The 21,055-nt window shown below is 36.8% G+C and overlaps 2 protein-coding genes across 4 annotated transcripts; both read left to right on the top strand.

Annotated features, from left to right (window-relative positions):
* Nucleotides 1-2,511: 2,511 nt before the first annotated feature.
* MED19A (mediator of RNA polymerase II transcription subunit 19a-like protein) lies at nt 2,512-12,332 on the top strand. Of its 3 annotated transcripts, XM_086254093.1 has the most exons (8): nt 2,514-3,081; nt 7,583-7,649; nt 8,088-8,377; nt 8,556-8,780; nt 9,076-9,135; nt 9,293-9,434; nt 10,400-10,469; nt 12,090-12,332. In XM_086254093.1, exons 2-6 carry the CDS (start codon nt 7,619-7,621, stop codon nt 9,341-9,343), a joined length of 657 nt encoding a protein of 218 aa, XP_086110219.1. In that variant the 5' UTR covers nt 2,514-3,081; nt 7,583-7,618; the 3' UTR covers nt 9,344-9,434; nt 10,400-10,469; nt 12,090-12,332. The 3 variants fall into 3 exon arrangements, with proteins under 3 accessions (XP_086110221.1, XP_086110219.1, XP_086110218.1); XM_086254095.1 differs by lacking the exon at nt 12,090-12,332 and having other exon boundaries at nt 2,512-3,081; nt 9,076-9,130; nt 10,400-12,073; XM_086254092.1 differs by lacking the exon at nt 12,090-12,332 and having other exon boundaries at nt 10,400-12,073.
* Nucleotides 12,333-15,057: 2,725 nt separating this feature from the next.
* Nucleotides 15,058-20,246, top strand: LOC147276222 (TMV resistance protein N-like). Its single transcript, XM_086253671.1, has 6 exons — nt 15,058-15,918; nt 16,335-17,436; nt 17,586-17,879; nt 18,002-18,880; nt 18,963-19,590; nt 19,844-20,246. Exons 1-6 carry the CDS (start codon nt 15,398-15,400, stop codon nt 20,017-20,019), a joined length of 3,600 nt encoding a protein of 1,199 aa, XP_086109797.1. The 5' UTR covers nt 15,058-15,397; the 3' UTR covers nt 20,020-20,246.
* The last annotated feature ends 809 nt before the right edge of the window (nt 20,247-21,055 follow it).

Here is a 21,055-nt window from a genome sequence, read left to right as displayed (position 1 = left end):
AGGGGTGGAATTAAAGGGCATAATTGATAACTTGATATACATTACAACGACCTTGATTGGCCTGAAATTTGGATGAGATATAATTAGTGATGACGAAGGAGAAGGAGGTAAAAGGAGGCGCCAAGCGCTTTTTGTTTTGTTTCCTGGCTTGAAAATTAGACACGTTGCAAGATAAGTCCCATGCTCCAATATTTTGGGGACAACTTCAATTAACGGCCCAAAGTACATACGTTAATGGATAGGTCCCATTCTCCATTACTATGGGACAACTCCAATTAACGGCCCACCCATAATCGCCCAAGTGCATGGAAGATTGTGGATTTTCTAAATAATTTAGTTTTAGATTTACAATTTTAAAAAATAAGATAAAACCTCCTATATTTTCACCACGTATCATATTATTTTTTTGTCACATGAGAGGAAATAAAACCTTAAACTTATCTTAATTTTGATAATTATTTCATCCAACTTCACCACTTAAGCTAATTCCAAAATAATGTCCCAATTATTTCATTTCATTGTTGAGTCAACATCGTATAGCAAACATGTGGTATTATTTACCATTTCCATTTCACACACGCTAAATGCATCATTAGAATGTCTCTCTTTTTTTTTTTTTTGGCCAATATCATTAGAATGTCTTTTATTTTTGGTTTTTTTTTTTTGGTTCTGGAGGACCAAGACCTCTCAAAAAGAAAGGAAAATAAATATTCGCATTTATCAATTGACATTTTTACTTTATTTTTTCTTTTGTATTTTGTACTCATTGTTTATAACTTTTTATTACTCTCTCCACGTTTTAAGGTGGTGGAGTATCTTTTTTAATTTTATAAATTTTATTTTAATAATTGTATTTCACAGCTATACTCTTATTTATTAGGTTATTTTTATGTTAATGTATGTTGGATGAAGGGTATTTTAGGCAATTTTATTTTTTGTGAAGTATGTAAGGCAAACTCTTATTTTGACTTTATAATAATAAAAAGGCTTAATTATCGATTTACCACCCAAAACTGTAACTCATTCCCACTTTACCACCTGAAAGTTTTTTTGTCCCAGATTACCACCTGTAACTTACATTTATGTCTCATTTTACCTTATTCCGTCAACAATTCTGTTAATGCTGACGATCTGGCCGTTAATGCTGACGTGGCGCGCTAGATGTCCGCCACGTGTCACATATTTTTTTTTATTTTTTCGCATTTTTTTATTTTTTTATTTTTATAAACTTTGAAAATTCATTAAAAATAGCTCCGAACTCAGAAAAATACACGAAAAATTCCTACGGACTCGTCTTGACTAGCACTAATTTTCTATAAAGTTAAATTACCAATTTGCCCTCTAAAAATTTTCAAAAAAATTAGAAAGTTCAAATTTATTTCTAAAAAATTAAAATAAAATTTCCTCTATTAAATAAATTCTAGAAAAAATTATAGAATTTTCGTAAACTCTTGGACAAGTTCTCAAAAATATTTTGAAAAATTACCAAAAGCTTGTTTTAGAGAATTATTTCGAGACTTTACAGAAATTTTAGAATTTTTCTAGAATTTATTTTATAGGGAATTTTATTTTTCTCTAAGACCGAGAGGTCTTTTGGGTAGCAAGTGTTCACGAGAAAGGTAATGTTAGTTTTTAGAAGACTAACGGTGCAGACGTCATATTTTTTGGAGTTCGGGAGATTATTCTATGAATTTTCAAAGAGTCTAGAGTATTTTAATTTTTTAGAAATAAATTAGGACTTTCCAAATTTTTTGGAAATTTTTAGAGGGAAAATTGGCATTTTGACCCCATAGTAAATTAGTACTAGTTAAGACAAGTCGGTAGAAATTTTCCGTATATTTTTCTAAGTTCGGAGCTATTTTTAATTAATTTTCAAAGTTTATAAAAATAGAAAAATCAAAAAAATCAAAAAATATAAAAAAGATGTGACACGTGGCGCACATCCAGCGCGCCACGTCAGCATTAACGGAATTGTTGAAGGAACAAGGTAAAATGGGACACGGATGTAAGTTACAGGTGGTAATCTGGGACAAAAAAACTTTCAGGTGGTAAAGTGGGAATGAGTTACAATTTTGGGTGGTAAATCGATAATTAAGCCTAATAAAAATTATCTGCTTATTCAAAAGAAAAAAAATTTAAAAGCCATTTTTTTTACTAGATAATTTGATATGTTATATTTATAAACTTTTAAATAATGTATTCATATTAAAAATATGACAATATGACACCTATACTAATAAAAACATTATCCAATATCCACCATTCATGATAGACTTTCAATTTATACACCCCTAAAAAAGGAGAAAATCTATGTCGTGAGGGCAATGGTCCGGGCAACTGAAAAGCGGCGCCATATTTTGATTGAGGGAATGGTAATGACAAATTGGCAATAACGGCAGTTTAAGTAAACCCCATATATGACAAATAGCCAAAATATAAAGAAAAAGAGAAAAAATCGAATAAAATGAAAACCCCAAAATGGCAAAATCCCAACAAAAGAGAGAGAGAGACTGAGAGAGGGAGGGCTTGAGAAGAAAATAAACGAAACGAAACCCCTCCAAAGTCCAAACCCTAGTTAGATTTAGATCACTCGATATTCATATATATTTATTTATATTTATATACTCTCCTCCACCACTGTTCCTCTGTTCCTCACCACCACCTACGAAACTCGAATATCTCCCTCTTTCTGGAACCTTCTCGATCCGTCAAAACCCCAACTCGGACCTCCCTCACTTTGCAACTCTTTTAACCCAATCTCTTTCCTATTCCGAGAATTTCAGCTTCCACTTCCCGGAAAACCCCCAAACCCAGCAGATTGGCAATCTTCCCAGGTCAATTCCCCACACGATAACCCTAAACACGCCTTGCTTTCCGAGCCCTCTAATTGTTTAAGTTCTGTTCGTCAATCACTCAATTGGGTATTTGAAATTTCTGTATTAGCAGCTGTCTGTTTAAGTTTGGGGACTGTCGGACTGTACCAGTGGACGCAAGAGGACGAAGAAAGTGCTGGAATTACCGTTTTGTCCTCGTGATCTGGAGTTCCACTACTAGAAGAACAATTCGGGATCCATGTCAGAGGTTCGCGTTTCGTCAATTTACTTTTCAAAAACCTTAAATTTTTGTTGGGCTTTCAAGTCTGTGTAATTCAAAATATTGGAAAATTTGGTTTCTTGCTTTCTTCTTCTTCTTCTTCCAAAGTTCACATTTTTTTTAAATATCAGTATTTTTGAACACGTACTATTTAGGGTTATCCGAAAAGTTACTAGATTTCATCACATACTTATTGGTAGTTTTGGTAACAATAGAGATTTATCGGATAGGGAAAGTGGGTACAAAGAAAAGAGAAATCTTTGAAGGATAAGTTTGTTTAACCTTGTAAGTGTTGTGGTTTTGTCTCGTCGGAAATTTCTGGAGGAAGCTACAGTTCTGGCCAAGAGCAGTAGGGAGACTGGGCAGTGGGGTAGTTTGTTGTTTTCCTAGTGGGGTACGATTTTGGAAGACAAATAGAACTTGCACAAGACTTTCCTAGTGTGGGAAGGAGTTCTAAAGGGTTTTCCTTGTGTACAAGGGAATAGAATTAGCTAATAAGTAGATTACCTAATTCTATTAGGATTAGGAATCCATATTGTAAGAGGTAAGTCTATGCTCTATAAATAGGCTGCTGCAAGTCTCATAAATAAAAAATATATAGCTAGAGACTTCTAGGGAAGAAACTCAAAGGGAGACTCGGGTTAGAGACTCAAGGGTGAGTGACTTCAAGGGAAGGGTTTTTCAAGAGGGAAAAACACAAGAGAGCTATTTGTGCAAGAGAGGAGAGCGGCTGCGAGTTGGGTAGTCTAGGGTTTCAATAAGTTCTTGTACTCTTATTCTATACATAGTGCAGCTGTGATTCTCTAAGGATCACACGGGGACGTAGGCAAAGTTAGCCGAACCTCGATAACAAATCTTGGTGTTCTTTGTGTTTACTTTTGCTGCCATATTGTGTGTTGTTTGCTATATCTGTTTTAACTCTAGAATACATCAAGGACAAGATCACAGGGGGTGTTAATTCACTACAATTGGTATCAGAGCCAGGTTGGTAATAGGTGTCCGCGATGTCTAGAGGAGGTCGAAGCATGGACTTAGGGGATTTAAGGCCTGCTTTGAAGCCATATGATGGCAAGGATGATTTTACAGATTGGCAACGGATGATGAAGAACGTGCTGGTGCAGCAGGATCTGGATGATGCACTTCTTGGTGAGAAGCCGACAACCACGTCAGAAGGAACATGGAACAAGGTTCTCAAGAAGGCCAAGAGTTCAATAGAGATCCACCTCACAAGATCCGTGAGGTCTCACATCACAGAGGCGATGACAGCAAAAGAAGCATGAGACAAGTTAGAGAGTGTTTATATGGGCAAGACGGTGTCCAATAAACTCTTCTTGAAGGATGAACTCTTCGGGCTTCGACTAGAAGAAGGTGGAGATGTAGCGGATCATGTATGCAAATTTCAGCATTGCATAGCTAATCTCGACAAGGTCGAAGAAGTTTACAAGGATGATGATAAGGCTATCATCTTGCTGAGATCCCTGCCATCTTCTTTCAAGCACTTCCGAACAACTTTGATGTTTGGAAAGGAGACTCTAAAGCTTGATGACGTGGTGCAAGCGCTCCAGTCATATGCAAAGTTAGATGATTTAACTGAAGGCACTCAGTCATCACAAGGCCTTTACGCTAAGGGCAAGGAGAAGAGTCGAGGGAAGGAAAGGAGGGGCAGATCTAGCAAAAAGGGGAAGTCCAATGATTCCGATGAAGAAGGTGGTTGCTTCGAGTGTGGTTCACTAGACCACTGGAAAAGGGATTGCCAGATATGGCTGGAGAAGAAGAAGAAAAGGGATGAAAACTCAAGTAACGTCGTGGTCGACGATGGGGAGCTTTTGGTGGTATCTTCAGGTAATTCTACTCCACATGCTTGGTATTTGGACTCCGGATGTAGTTTTCATATGTGTGCAAACAAGGAGTGGTTTCATACATATGAGGAATCTAGTAAGGGCAAAGTTTTGTTGGGGGGTAACTCTGTGTGCAAGATTCATGGCGTCGGCACAGTCAAGGTGAAGATGCAAGATGGAATTGTTAGGTTGCTTGGGAATGTGCGATATATTCCTACATTGAAAAGAAATCTTATCTCTCTTGGAACTCTAGAGAAGAATGGGTATGCATTCAAGTCTAGAGCAGGGAAGCTCCAAGTCTCAAAAGGATTAAGTGTGATCCTGAAGGGAGTTGTGCAATCTAATAATCTCTACAAGCTTTCCGGGGTTACAGTGATAGGTGGAGCAGCTGCGTCTACCAAAGAGAGCTTGGATGTTGAGCTCATGGAGCATTGTAACAAGGGAGAGCAAGGGCATCATCTCATAAAGGAAGAGTCTCATCAAATAAGTGCTACGGCTAAGGAAGAAGAAGCAACAAATCATGATTGTTGCTTGGTTAGTTATTCATCAAAGATTGACTTCAAGGATGCAGCAAGGGAAGTCAATAAAGATGAGGAAGGTTTGATTGTTGTTAAGGAAGATGCAACCATAAAGGCAATCAAGGTGGTTATGAAGGTAAATCCAGTTCAAGAGAAGGCCAACTCTGAGCTGGTGGAGCATAACACAAGGGTTGAAGAGTTTGGGCAGCAACAACAATCAACAAAGGTTCAAGAACAGGTGGAGAAAAAGAGCACAAGGCAGTCCAAGCCCAAAAGTACCATCAAGCTAACTCATAAGTTTTGGTGGGAAAAGGACAGAGGTTACTATGGTGTTAGTAAGGGAAATCCGGCTACATTCAAGGGGGCTTGTGAGAGTAAGGAATGGGAACGTCGGAGGTGTGCTAGGTTGTCTCTACAAAGGAACTTCAGTTGGAAGTTAGTTCCTAAATCCAAGGAGAACGTTGGCTATGAATGGGTTTATGGAACAAAAGGCGAAGAGAATCTTGAGGCTGCAATTAAGATTCGAAGGTACAAGCTCGGGTTGAGCTTGCTCAATCTTCAAAGTTAGTTGATTGAGGTGGAGCACCTTCTCACTTAAGGTGCATTGAGGCAATAGGTTTTTTGCCAATGTGAAGGGGTTTTGGAGGTTTGTTCGAGGTTACTTCAAGACTAGAGAATATCTCGAAGGTACAACATTCATGGCTTTGGTTCCGACTCGCCAAGGTGGAGATTGTTGTGGTTTTGTCTCGTCGGAAATTTCTGGAGGAAGCTACAGTTCTGGCCAAGAGCAGTAGGGAGACTGGGCAGTGGGGTAGTTTGTTGTTTTCCTAGTGGGGTACGATTTTGGAAGACAAATAGAACTTGCACAAGACTTTCCTAGTGTGGGAAGGAGTTCTAAAGGGTTTTCCTTGTGTACAAGGGAATAGAATTAGCTAATAAGTAGATTACCTAATTCTATTAGGATTAGGAATCCATATTGTAAGAGGTAAGTCTATGCTCTATAAATAGGCTGCTGCAAGTCTCATAAATAAAAAATATATAGCTAGAGACTTCTAGGGAAGAAACTCAAAGGGAGACTCGGGTTAGAGACTCAAGGGTGAGTGACTTCAAGGGAAGGGTTTTTCAAGAGGGAAAAACACAAGAGAGCTATTTGTGCAAGAGAGGAGAGCGGCTGCGAGTTGGGTAGTCTAGGGTTTCAATAAGTTCTTGTACTCTTATTCTATACATAGTGCAGCTGTGATTCTCTAAGGATCACACGGGGACGTAGGCAAAGTTAGCCGAACCTCGATAACAAATCTTGGTGTTCTTTGTGTTTACTTTTGCTGCCATATTGTGTGTTGTTTGCTATATCTGTTTTAACTCTAGAATACATCAAGGACAAGATCACAGGGGGTGTTAATTCACTACAGTAAGAAATCTTTAGCATTTTATATTGGGGTGGCTAAAATGTGGATAGTGATATCTGTGAACCGAAGTTAAGCAAAATGGCAATCAAATTTGTGTCATTGATAGTGAAATATAAATCTCAGCACATGCATAGTTGTTTGCCCTAGTTCAGTTACAACAGTGGCGTGAGTAGAGTTATTAGTGATAGTCCTAGATTGGTGCTTCTCGTAGAATCTATAGTAGGCAGAACAAATCAAAAGCTTTCTTGCATTAGTAAGGGACTATAGTAAGTTCTTTCGTGGACACCTTCCAACCTTGTTCATTAGTCAATACTAATATTGCCAGTAGTTTGCTTTGAGTTTTTGAAAACATCCCCTTGATTAATTAGTTGGACTGTGTTATTTGGTGTTTCTGGTGGATAGAAAAAGTAAGCATAAGAAGCTCGATATTATGTACTTTGGCTTTCTTGTGATTGTATATCATTTCTTCTGTGGACTTTTTTTATTTGAATTTTCTGGGTTTGCCAAATCGTCCCCTGCCAATTTTGGGATAAGATATGTGAGAGTCCCCAATAGAACTTGAAGTGATTGGTAAGTTGTGAATTACACAGGAACAAGATGTCTATTTCCTCACACAAATCTAGTTATGAATACCTTGTTCTGCAATTTGGATCTTATCGCTGTTTCTATGGTTGTCAAAACTTCCATTTCTTATTCTCTTTTTTTTTTTTGTTTTTGGACATCACAGTTGATAACGGTCCACCATTTCGTGAGACATTGACCCATGGATCCTGAAGGAACAAGGTTTGGAAGAGGTAGAATGCTTTTTTGATATGGTGTCTCATGACAGTTTTCTTCTTATGCACTTTTTTGTTGAATTTACATATGCTTGTTGTATCTTGTTTATTTGTAATTACATGTTGAACAGAAGAATTTATTCCTGAAGCATTCAAACCTCATTTGTTCACATATGGCACTGAATGAACTTATCACGAGAGCTGTGTGGTACCCATTTCTGATCAAGTTTTCTGGAAACCCTGAATTTGTGCCTATCTGGTTCTTGCAAAAGATATTGATGCATATTTAAAAATTTAATTTAGAAACTTCAAAGTTCATGACAATGTCTTGCTAAATAATATACTTATTTCAATCTAATTGAGTGAACAATTATTTTGCTTATATTGTGTCAGTGAATGCCTAATTTCATTTTAAGAGACTATTGTATTTTATTTGATGAGATGCTATTGGGTTAGGACCAAGAGAGCTGACTGGCGCTGTAGATCTTATAAGTCACTACAAGTTGCTTCCGCACCATGAGTTTTTTTGCAAGCGATCACTTCCTGTATCAATTTCAGACACACACTATCTTCACAATGTGGTGGGAGACACAGATATCAGAAAAGGAGATGGAATGCAATTGGATCAACTTATTCAGAGTGCATCATATTCCAGGGATACTAAACCACGCATACAGCCTTTTGACATAGATATTCTCAGAGAGGCTTTCCAACTTAGAGAAACTGCTCCTATTGATTTGCCACCTGTGAGAATTTTACTTCCTTGTAGTTACTTCTATTGCTGTTCTTTTGTTAGTTTCCGAATTTTTTACTTATATTGGATGTCAGTTCTGTGTCTTCTTTTCCAATAAATATATGGTCTTGCAAAATCATTTTCCCTTTCAGGTTCTCACCGTAATTGATACATTGTCTTGTCTTCTTTAGGCAGATAAGGGGACTCCAACTATTGCAGCGAAATCAAAGAGTGAGTCTAAAGACAAGGAGAGGAAACACAAAAAGCACAAAGACAGAGACAAGGAGAAGGATAAAGAGCATAAGAAGCACAAACACCGTCATAAAGATCGAAGTAAAGATAAAGACAAGGAGAAGAAAAAGGAGAAAAGTGGGCATCATGAATCGGGCGGTGATCACTCAAAGAAACATGAAAAGGTCGGAAAATTTTACACTCATACAATTACATTCCCTTTCTTGAACACTTGGTAACCTTTGAGAGAAACAAGAAAATAGTTGAACATGAAAGTTTGTCCAAGTAGATCTATTATGGTCTTGCGTGGAGCACTGAAATAAGTATCCTGGTAGTTATAACCTGCTGTTGTTTGTGGCCCAATCTAATTACAGTTTTTTGGTTCACAGTAACAAATTTAAGTACTATTTTCTTTTTGTTAAAAGTATAATATTCCAAGATATTGACATACATAAGTTTTGCTACTTCGTATAATTTCAGAAAAGGAAACATGATGGAGATGAAGATCTTAATGATGTTCACAGACACAAAAAAAGTAAGGTAATATACACATGAAACTTCTGTTCGGGATTACACATTTGCGTGTTCAACCCTTAGCTTTCGGTTTTACAAGTGATACACATGATTATGGTCACTATTTTTGTATAGTTTCTTCCCATCCTTAAAGAAGGTCTTTGTTTCTCACTAATTTTTTCAGCACAAGAGCTCAAAAATTGATGAAGTGGGTGTGATCAAGGTTGCTGGCTGAAATGGTGGAATACTTTATTTATTTTGTTTTCTTCAAATGGTTGTCGTTTATAGTTTGGAGGGGTCTTTCACTTGATGCTTTGTTTATTGAGGTACACATCTTTACCTTTCCTGTATATCTAAATTATCTGTTTGTTTTTATGGTCTGAGACTTCTCTGTTCTTACTTCCATTTTCTTCTAATAAATGAATAAATACATTGAAAACTTCCTATAAAAAATGAATAAATACATTGAAAACTGACGTACCAATATCTGCCTTGCATTGTCACCATTGTACATCTTTACTCTTTACAAACTGGTGTTGTGTGTTCTCATTTTTCTGCACATTTAATGTGTCTTTATGTCTCTTTAATATCTGAGCTCTTGATGCTGGCTTGAAAAAAATGAGATGGATGGCTTTATAGTCATAGGAAGTTCATGTAGTACTAGGTGAGGATAGCAGGAATAATTCGAGTATCTTAAATGCGTTGGTCGAATGCAATGTAGGGCAAATAATTGATCTATTTCTGACCTTCAGTTAAAAATACCAAAATGATTAAAGGGAAGGCCAATTGGATTAAGTAGGGCTGTGTCCCAAGTTAGTATATGACTTATGAAATTCATTTATTACCTATTGGCCTCCTGTTCATTGGCAGGGTGACAATAGAAGAGTATATCAGTAAGAGAACTTCTAAGATATTATTATGCTTGACCCCTATATATGTTTACTCTTCATCTCATCGGTATGGTAAGATGATATTCCTTTTTTATATTCTGCCATAAATGCATTTTGAGACTGGGGGAGTGTCAGGTTTATTAAATTCTATACATTAGACCCTTACTATTTTGGAACACAATTGCTTGAGGTGCTGGTGCATTTCATTAAGCTCTTGTTTCTTTCAAGTACTCGTTATCCGCTTACATTACAAAGTCTTGTTCATAACAATTGCCATATGAATGCCAAAACCTCCATTCTCCTCTCAACTTTCTCATTTTATAGGCTAACACTTAATTGTTGTATCATTGCTTTCATTTTCCATGAAACGTGGATACATGATGCTTTTTGTTTATGTGCAGAATAACTTCTGAACTGACTAAAGATTGTGAGGAAGGTGAATTCACCTGCTAAGAAATATGTGGATTAAAGGTAAAAAGTATTGAAAATGAACTTCTTTGTATTATAACAATGATCTAATATGACTGCCAGTAATTTGCAAAAAGACTCTGCTATTCTGTTTTCATGGCACATTGGATATCATAGCATGTCCACAGTATTATGATCTTTTTTGCATTTTGTAGAAGTCCAGAATTTTATAATCTGTTAAAGTAGAGTTTTTAGCTTCCAGTTGTAGGGAAAGTAGGTTTAGGAAGAGATTGTAAATATTGGTTCCTTTGTTCCTATTTTTTTGTATCAATGGCTAACGTCACTGATTATCTGAAAAAAAATGTAAGGATAGGCTTATGTCTGTTCTCACCTGAATTCTAATTGATACCAGTATAATATTCTTTGTGCATACAGAGGAAAGAAGTAATGATTTGAGGCAATCATGATTTGTGCTGGTTGATATTTCGTGACATCAGTTTCCTTTGCTGTTTTTTCATGATGGAAAATTTCTTGGTCCTCTTTTTGTATTAGGTTGTCTATTTATGTCTGGGTGTGCTTATAAATAGCATTTAATGAAAGACAGTTTTTCACCCAGTAATCACCTGACCCTCCAAGATGGCAACTTTGGAAGTGAGGTGTTATAAGGTAGCCTTGTGGGTGTAATTAATTAGAGAAACCATGTGTCCAGCTTTACTAGACACCCCATTAGAGACAGAAGCCTCCCTAGATGTGTAAGTGGGAATGGAAGAGAGTGGGCTACCTTGTTGCTTTCACCTTTTGATGAGAAAACAGGAACAGCCTGAAGAAAATAGAACTGCGGGATTAATCTAGACTCTAAAGCTCAGTCATTTAAGCTGCGACTTGCCCTGGTAATAAAGCTATTTTTTGCTTATTTTGTCATTGGAGTGGCTTAAGTCAGTGGTAAGACATATGTGGGTTGGTTATGCATCATCTGGACCGGACAATTCATCTAGATTAGAGCAGTTAAGTTTAGTAATCTTATGGATCATTTGGACAATCAAGATTAATCATGTCTTGAGATGTTATAATGTAGCGATTGAATTAGAGGAATCCTAAGTTGTAAGGATTGCAGCCCTTCTCCATTCATTTCATGTCACATATTTGAGAGCTCAAATGTACGGGAAGAGCATTTTGAATATGAGGCATATATTATTGTTATCCAGTGGTTTCAAGTCTAAGCAAAAGTTGTAACCAAAACAAAAAAGTCTAGGGAAAAGTTAAATTTGTTCCTAACCAAAGGGGGAAAAACAGAAGGATAGTTCTTATGCATCTTACCTGAGTAGGAAAGGCATCTGGATAAGTTGCTTTTGCTTGACAGGGTTATATCAAAACCCTGGAGATGAATTTAGGGTTAGTTAGGGGAAGAAAATTGTATCGGTCTGTGGAGTATGGCTTCAGTGTAATCATTGTAACTAATGGGTGTCGGAATGGGTATGGGAAGGGAGGTTGTCAAGTTCTGTATGACCCTGAATGCTTCAGATTGAAATTGTGATTATTTTGTTTGTCATTGACCTTCAATCAAATGGCTAATGATGAGCGAAGAGCTTCCATTTGATTGACCCATAAGTAGGGTTTTGTGAAAATGATGGATGTCTCATAAATAATTGAGCTTTGGCGCTTATTTTTGTTTTGAATCTTCAGCATGACTTTCATTTGATCAATATTCCTGCATGACTACTGAGATTATAACTGGACTGGGGCCAGCTTTCCGAATCCCTTCCTTCCATTGTTGAATGCACCTCATGCATGTATGGATGGAAAAGAAGAATCTTATTCTTGGGCTTTTTGGCCGAACAGATTCTCCCTACAAATAAGCAACAGTTGCTTTCAGAACAATTTTCCCATTTCTTTTATTGCGAGCATCAGTAGATTCTGTAATTTCCTTCTTTCAAGATAATAATGAAGTTTTGGGTGCGAAAGGCAAAGCAAATTTTGGTCAATATATTTGATCTTTTATGTTCATTCCAAACAACTCGGTTCACCCTCTGAGTTGCATCACCAATCAATAATATTAAGGAGGCAAATAATGTTGGGAGAGATTTCACCTTCTTATGATTGCATAATTAACAACTAATCATAATGATAATTTAACTTAGCTTATCATTGTTGTGGTCAGCTAATAGCCTAATATGATCTCTTTAATTTTACTTCGGGGGAGAGAATTATTCACTCTACTTTCCAAGTTGAAAAATAAATAAATGACGATAATTGACAATTACAACATTGGACCAATGACAACATAACACCGAATCAATTACACCATGGTTTATTTTTACCAAAAAAAAAAAAATTACACCATGGTTTATAACTTTATATATTATAAATGCCTAGGTCTAGACCGGAGTTACACGAGTAGATAAGATACCAGACACGTGGACCATTTACAAGTGACACTGAACAAGGATCTCAAACTGAAACACTTACAAGTTATAAGTAGCTGGATTACAGCACAGTACAAAAGACGAGATAACCAATACCAATATATCTATATATTGAGAGAAACTTACCTGCACCAGTGGCACCGGTGCAGAGAGAAGGTTGGGCAAAGGGTGGGTCACTGGGCCTTACTGATGCCCACCTTTCTCTTTACACTGGGATGCTATCTCAGTGGTACTGTTGCAGACAAGTTATATATATATATATATATATACACAGAAATGATCACTCGCTCATTATAGGGCAGTGAATTTTTCGCTTACCTAACCACCCAACAACGAATTTTAATGATCGGAACCGTCTATAATTTAGGGCATCATTCAAAGATCACCCTTATAAAAAATCAGCCAGGAAACTGTTTAGCCAGTGTATTACTGTCAACATCATTTCAACCTTATATGATGAACTGTATTTGTTTGCAAAGTTTGGAGGACCAAACAATTATTGATTTGACTGATTTTTTACAGGGACGACCCTTAATGATGGACCTAAAAAATGGACGGTCCTAATCATTGAATTCCTCGCTCTGTGGTGAGCGGAGAATTCTCTGTTTTTTGGTGAGCGAGTGATCATTACTATATATATATATATGTGTGTGTGTATATCAGGTAGCTTTTAATAAGGGATCTCTCATTTAGTGTTAAATGAGGGATCTCCCTTGTGGGGTCTACACGAGTCGTTTTGTGTCGATCCAAACCGTTCATTTTTTATATCTTTATTGATAGATCATCCTTGTAAAAAATCAACCAAATTGAAAATCATTTTCTTATCTAACTTTAATCAAACAAATAGACGAACCAAATATTTTCGATGAAATCGTCCATTTGTTTGATTAAAGTTAGATAGGCAAATGATTTCCGATTTGGCTGATTTTTTGCAAAGATGATCTATCAATGGAGATGTAAAAATTGAACCGTTCAGATTGACACAAAACGACTCTTGTGAGCCCCACAAAGAGGATCCCTCATTGGAAGGAATGAAGGTAGCAGGAAATGTGTCTTATTTTCAAGTATGTGACATGTACAATTGGCCTAACTAATGATCATGCCCAAAAAGATGTACGAAGTAATAAGATGTATTGCTTACTAAATTACCAAGCTGACAAATAAATACATGAACGAATCACATTCATTATTCCATCTGGGCTAGGTTACTCAGTTGGGGTATTCAACCCTTCTCATCGTCTAAAGTCCTCATTCAGTCATATATTCCTCAAGGCTAGGAATGCAGCTTCGAGGAAGATGTATTGTTGTCAAGTATCCATGTGAAATGAATCTAATTGTCTGTTTCCTTTTGCTTGACTATCTTTTTAAGTAAACAAAAGGTACAAATTCTTTTTAAGTCATTGGGTAGACATGCAGTAGAGTAGACTGATCTTTACTTTGTATCTTTGTGTGTGCTTATTTTCCAACAGAAAAACACGTCTCATCTGCTTTAAGAAAAGCAAAAAAGCAAAGCTCTAAGAATTATTGCATCTATATCTCCTTTAAGAATTATTGCAAGCTGGCCACAACCGGCAATAATATATTCTTACCCCATAATTGCTTTTAGATCGATAAAAAGAAGTACATCTCCTTGATCGAGCTTCTTGTTATTTGATATATATCTGGCTTCATCTTCCGATCAGCACGTACAGTTTGGGTGATGTTGGATATATAATTGGATATATCTTCCGGCAAAAAGTCCATTTTATTTGTCTTACCAAAGGAGCATGTTTGTATTCCCCATCTTCCAAGACAAATACACCTAGGAATTTTTTTAATTATTGGAATTGTGGCCTAAGCCCGGGAGAAATTAAACCACTAAGGTCAGGACCACAACCATACTGGGCTTCAAAGGTCAATTCTATCCTCATCTGGTATTCCCATAACACACGTAGGGAAGCTCTTGATAACATGATAACCCAAATCCAAAGAATGGCAACGGAGGGCCCAAAAGAGAAAAGCCCACAAGAGAAGCCTCCAGCGGGAAAACCAAACGACAATCAATAGAACTGGACGACAGAGTGTAATCTACGGTAAGAGAAGAAACTTGGCTGTAAATGCTGAGCCACAGCGTCAACAGCGCGTCAACGCAAGGCCACCAAACTACTTGCACTCTCATGAAGTCATAAGTCGTACTTGGTGGATAAGGGAGGCACTCACGAGCTAGCAACCACAAATACCAGGAGAGGAGAAAGGTGGTTCGATTTATGATCGAGCTGCTTGGGTAGAGATCGAGTAGACTATCTTTACTTTGTATCATTGTGTGTCCTAATTTTCCAACAGAAAAACACGTCTCATCGATCTGCTTTAAGAAAAGCAAAAAAGCAAAAGCTCTAAGAATTATTGCATCTACATCAAGCTGGCAACAACCGCCATTAATAATTCTTACCCCATATATAATTGCTTTTAGATCGATAAAAAGATGTACATCTCCTTAGACTCCTTGATCGACCTTCTTGTTATTTGATATGTGGCTTCATCTTCCGATCAGAACGTACAGTTTGGTTGTTGTTGGATAATTGGATATACATGGCCCTTGTTCGATCAGCTCAAGAAGCCTCCTCCTCTTCCGATACTCGTCCTCGTCCATTTAGTTATGACGTGTTCTTGAGTTTCAGGGGCGAAGACACTCGCAAGACTTTTACTGACCACCTCTATACAGCCTTTCTCAAAGCAGGGTTTCGCACGTTCCGGGACGACGATGAACTTGAGAGAGGAGAAGATATTAAACCGGAGTTCCGGAAAGCCATCCAGCAGTCGCGAAGTTCAGTCATTGTGTTCTCAAAAGACTATGCGTCTTCTGGGTGGTGCCTCGACGAGCTTGTGATGATCCTCGAACGCAAGCGGACCTCCGACGACCACCACGTAGTTTTACCAGTCTTCTACGACATCGATCCATCTCATGTGAGGAAGCAGACAGGAAGCGTTGCAAAAGCATTTGCTAGACACGAGCGAAATCAATCGGTCAAACACAAGGTCAAGGGATGGAGGGCAGCACTTACAGAAGTTGCAGATCTAGCAGGGATGGTCTTACAAAATCAAGCTGATGGGTAATTATATGTATTCATTTCATTCCAACTTTTACTCCATTTTTATGAAACATGATTAAGTCTCTGTCTGGACTCAACGACATTTTAATAATTAACACATCACTTGATTCACTTTGGGATTTATATTAAAAAAGAAAAAAATTATGTTTTTTATTTTTTCATGTTAAATTCATGAGACTCCTAAAAATTTGTATTCTAAATAGTGTGATAGTGTCTTTTTTGTTAATACACGGCCTATTCGATGTATAACTCATTTATTTCACAAACAAGTAAAATATTAACACGTGTAATGAGACATCATTTAATATTATTCTTTCTTATAATTGATGGCATGAGGCTTTCCAATTTAATTATTTGAAGTCATATATGATGAACACATGTCTTATTTGTTTTCCACTTTGATTGCAATTTTCTAGGCACGAGTCAAAATTTATCGACAAAATTGTTAAAGTGATTGAGCACAAATTAAGTCGCACGCCCATAAGTGTTGCTCCGCACCTAATTGGAATTCATTCTCGAGTCGAAAACATTAATTTATGGTTACAAGATGGATCAACTGATGTTGGCATACTTGCCATTTATGGGATGCGGGGAATAGGGAAGACAACCATTGCAAAGTTTGTATACAATTCAAACTTCAAAAGATTTCAAGGAAGCAGTTTCCTTGAAAACATTAGAGAAAGTTCAAGAACACCGAATGGCTTGATTCAAATGCAAAAACAACTTATTTATGATGTTTTGAATATGAGAAAAGTGAAAATACACAATATTAGTGAAGGAATAATGAGGATTGAAGATGCTATTAGCTCTAAAAGAGTTCTTCTTATTTTTGATGATGTGGATCATGTAGACCAATTAGATGCGGTATTTAGAATGCAAGGTCAGTTTTATCCGGGAAGTAAAGTAATCATAACAACTAGCAATGCAAGATTGTTAAAAGCTTGCCGCCAATTTATAAAGGTGCATGATGTTGAAACTTTTGGTGATAGTGAATCACTAGAGCTCTTCAGTTGGCATGCTTTTGGACAAGACCATCCCAATGAAGATTATATGGAATATTCAAAGAGAGTAGTACACCTTTGCGGAGGACTTCCATTAGCTCTGAAAGTTTTGGGTTCCTCTTTATCAGGGCAAAGTTTAGCTGTATGGGAAAGTGCATTAGAGAAGTTGAAAGCTAATCCAAATGGTGAAATCATGAATAAACTCAGATTAAGCTACGACTCTTTACAGGATGACCATGATCAAAATTTATTCCTTCATATTGCATGTTTCTTTATTGGAATGGACAAAGACGTTATTGTTAGAATACTAGATGGTTGTGATTTCTACACAGTTGTCGGCATTGAAAACCTTAAGGAGAGGTGTTTGGTTATAATTGATAAATATAACAAAGTGCAGATGCATCACATGATTCGAGACATGGGAAGAGGAATTATTCGCTTAGAATCAAAGGAGCCCGGGGAGCGAAGTAGGTTATGGCATCATAATGATTCTTTCAAAATATTGACAAGAAAGAATGTGAGAAATAGAAATATATATATATATATATATATATATCTTTCCTTAATTATATATAATTAGTATAGTGGATTATGTGTTATTTACTTTACTGCATATTAATGTTGGTTAAGTTATCCAAATGGTTTTTTTTTTTTTCCTGTTTCTAGGGTACACAAACAATTGAAGGCCTTATCCTGAATATGGAAATGCATCCTGCATACACTCCTTCAAATATGGTAGTTTTCGAAAGCAATGCATTTGCAAATATGCATAAACTAAGACTGCTCAAGCTTAGTCATGTACAAGTCAATGGATCATATGGAGTATTTCCTAAAGATTTAAGATGGCTATGTTGGGATAAATTTCCTTTTGATTATTTACCCAATGATTTTCCTCTGGAGAGCCTAGTTGCTCTTGAAATGTGTTATAGCAGCTTGAAACAAGTCTGGAAGGAGACAAAGGTATGCTACTCTACACAATATCTTTCACTTTTCTTAAATTATTTTGGGATTTCCCATGATTAATTTTACATTTATTAGAATTGACACTCTTTATCATTTATCATTTTTATTTCTTTCACCAGTATCTTCCATCATTGAAGATCCTAAATCTCAGCCATTCCCATGTACTTATCGAAACCCTTGACTTTTCGCACGTCCCGAATCTAGAGAGTTTGATTCTTAAAGATTGTGCAAGCTTGGTGAATGTCCATGAATCCATTGGAAACCTAGAGCGGCTTGTTCATTTGAATATGGAAGATTGCATAAATATTAGAACGCTTCCGAAGAATATATCTATGCTAAAATTCCTTGAAACATTTATCATATCTGGTTGCTCAAATCTTCTTGAGTTTCCAGTAATGGAGATGTGGAAGATGAAATCTTTGAAAAAGCTTCAAGTAGATGGAATTCCAATACGTCGACTATTCACTACCACTAGGGAGGTCAAATTATGGCCAAGAAAAAATCCAGAAATTAGTTGGGCTTCATATTTACCACGCAGTTTAGTGGATTTAAGTCTTGAGAATTGCAATCTTTTTGATGATGATTTTCCCAAGGATTTTGGTAACCTATCCGGATTGCAAAGACTAAATCTAAGCTCTAATCCAATTTCTTGCCTACCAGATTGCATCAGAGGTCTTACGAGGCTCGATGAACTATCTTTTAGACTGTGTACGGGGCTCACATCGCTTGTAAGGATACCGGTAGTACGAGAGCTGAATTTGGTCGGATGCACATTATTGGAAATAGTTACAGGTCAACCAAGTGAAGAGATACTTTGGGGATCCAACCGCAACCTAGTCGAAATTGGGTGGATATTCAAGTTAGAACCCATTGAAAGAGTTCAGATAGAAATGACCCAACTTTTTGGCTCTATAAACTTGCAACCCACGGACACCATTATGATGGACAGTTTCTTTACAGCTGACTTTTTATTGAAGAGGAGGGTGCTTCCCATCCAGGTTTTTTCTTTTTTCCTCTCTCTGTCCCTGATATAATAAGCAAGATAGTTGATTAATATTTTGATTTCAATGGTATATGTAGGTACTTTATGAACGTGGTGTAATCAGCACATTTGTTCCTGGGAGTGAGGTTCCAAGCCAATTCAACCATAAAAGTAGAGGCTCCTCCATATCTTTTACTGTGCCTTCAATTTCCGATCAAAGGATCAGAGGCTTGAACGTCTTCTCTGTTTATGCCCAATCCAATATTGATTGTCCTAGCTATAGCACCATGGATGATCAATTCAAAAGTCGTTTTCCTTTCCCAATATTCACAAGAGTCAGTAATAAGAGCAAGGGTCTAAAGTGGATCTATGGCCCATGGTTCCTTGGAGTTCCGGGTGATGGAAAAGACATAATATGGTTAAGTCATTGGAAGTTTGGGAATCAATTGGAAGTTGGCGATGAAGTGACTGTTTCAGTATTCACAAGATATGAGCTTCAGGTAAAGGAGTGTGGCATCAAGCTTGTGTACGAGCAAGAAGAGAAGATGATGACTACCCAACACAACAGTGTTGACACCACAATTAATCCTTTATATGGCATTGGTGGAGAATTGTCAGATTATGAGGTGCTTCCAGGAATATACTTCCTGAGCTATACGTCAAGGGAATTTCTGCGTCGACAGGATTGGTTCAAATACATCATTCAAGACACTGATGAAATAGCAGGTGTGTTGTTCAAGTGTTCCATTTGATTTTTGGAAATGCTACTTATTTAAACTATGTTTTCAAAAAATGAAATATAAAACACAAAGACATATATCTAGCATCACAAGTTTATTTTGTTGATTTAGGCTGTTGATGGATTGACACTCCATGAAAAACACTTCTAAATCGATCCAATTTGATTAATTTCAAGAGATTTTCTCTGATATGTAGAAATTAATTTTCTGGAATATATATATTTTGTATGTTTTTATAGACAAAGAAGAAGGGGAACATGGTGACGGCACGATTGAAGCACAGAGGAGCAGCCATAATCGCGGTGGTAGAGGTTGGAAGGTGCTCATGATGGCCACTGTCTTGTTTCTTTTTCTTCTGTTGGGGGTGCATGTCTTTAAGCCCCCTCAAATTACACCGATTTTGGTCCCAACTTAATCAATTTATCATATCTGTTTGCTCGCTCTTCTGTCTTCCAACAAAAGAAGCGAAAGGCTGCTATGCCATGCCCTTCATGAATCTGTTGTATTTAATGTAGTCATGTTTGGTTCTCACTCTCATTTCATTTCAAAGTATATTTGAATAACCCGATAAGTGTCCTAAATCTTTGGCTTGTTTATTTGTTGATTAATTTTTTTATAGAGTTGTTCTGCCTTCATTGATCAGAGCTAGTTTTGAAATATTCTTATCCTTTATGCTACAAATAGAACTATTAACTGGAATCTCAGTTCTTCCAAAGCTTTTATCTATATTTTCTATGTGGGAAATTAAGTCCTAATTTAAACATGATCAGGTTTAAAAGTCATAAATAATTAGAAACTAAATAAATGTTATTATATATGTTCAAAAGCTACCGTCGCTAGATTTTAAAAGCTTCCCCATCTTGCGTGGAAAGAAGAGTAGCACTGAAAATTAAACCATGTTTAGTATTATTTGAGTTGGGAAAATATTTAGCTATACCCTGATCAATAGTCCGTATTACACTTTTTTCCATGAAAAATAAATTGTTTTCAACTTCAAATTTAAAAAACGTGCAATATATATGGTCTATCATTAAGTTCTATATGCTTTAAGAAAAAACTCCTTTATATATATATATATTATTCTTTATACAAAAGAAAGCTACAAAGCAGAAAAATGCTTGAACTTTAGAGTTTAGCCTATGGGTAAATGTTAACTATTATCAAAGAATAATGTTTAACGTACGTACCACATTTTTTAGTGGTAAAAAAACAAAAAAAACGTACCACATTTTTTATATAGCATTTGTTAAAGAGGTGGTATAATGAGGTATGAAATATGTAGTACACATAGTTTTGTCTAGGCTGATCCAGGATCCCTGATCTGGGGCGTCATTGTCAGGTGGAGCTCGATCGGCGCCGCGAAGCAGCGGCGGAATTTTTTAAGGACTGGACAGGTGACCAGCTGTGGCGGTGGGAAATGGCCGGATGGCGACCTGGGTGTAGTTGCGGAT

This window comes from Dryas octopetala, chromosome 8, assembly GCF_963921425.1.
Source record: "Dryas octopetala chromosome 8, drDryOcto1.1, whole genome shotgun sequence".
In the NCBI taxonomy this organism is placed as follows: Eukaryota; Viridiplantae; Streptophyta; class Magnoliopsida; order Rosales; family Rosaceae; genus Dryas; species Dryas octopetala.
This window is presented reverse-complemented; position numbering and strand designations above follow the sequence as displayed.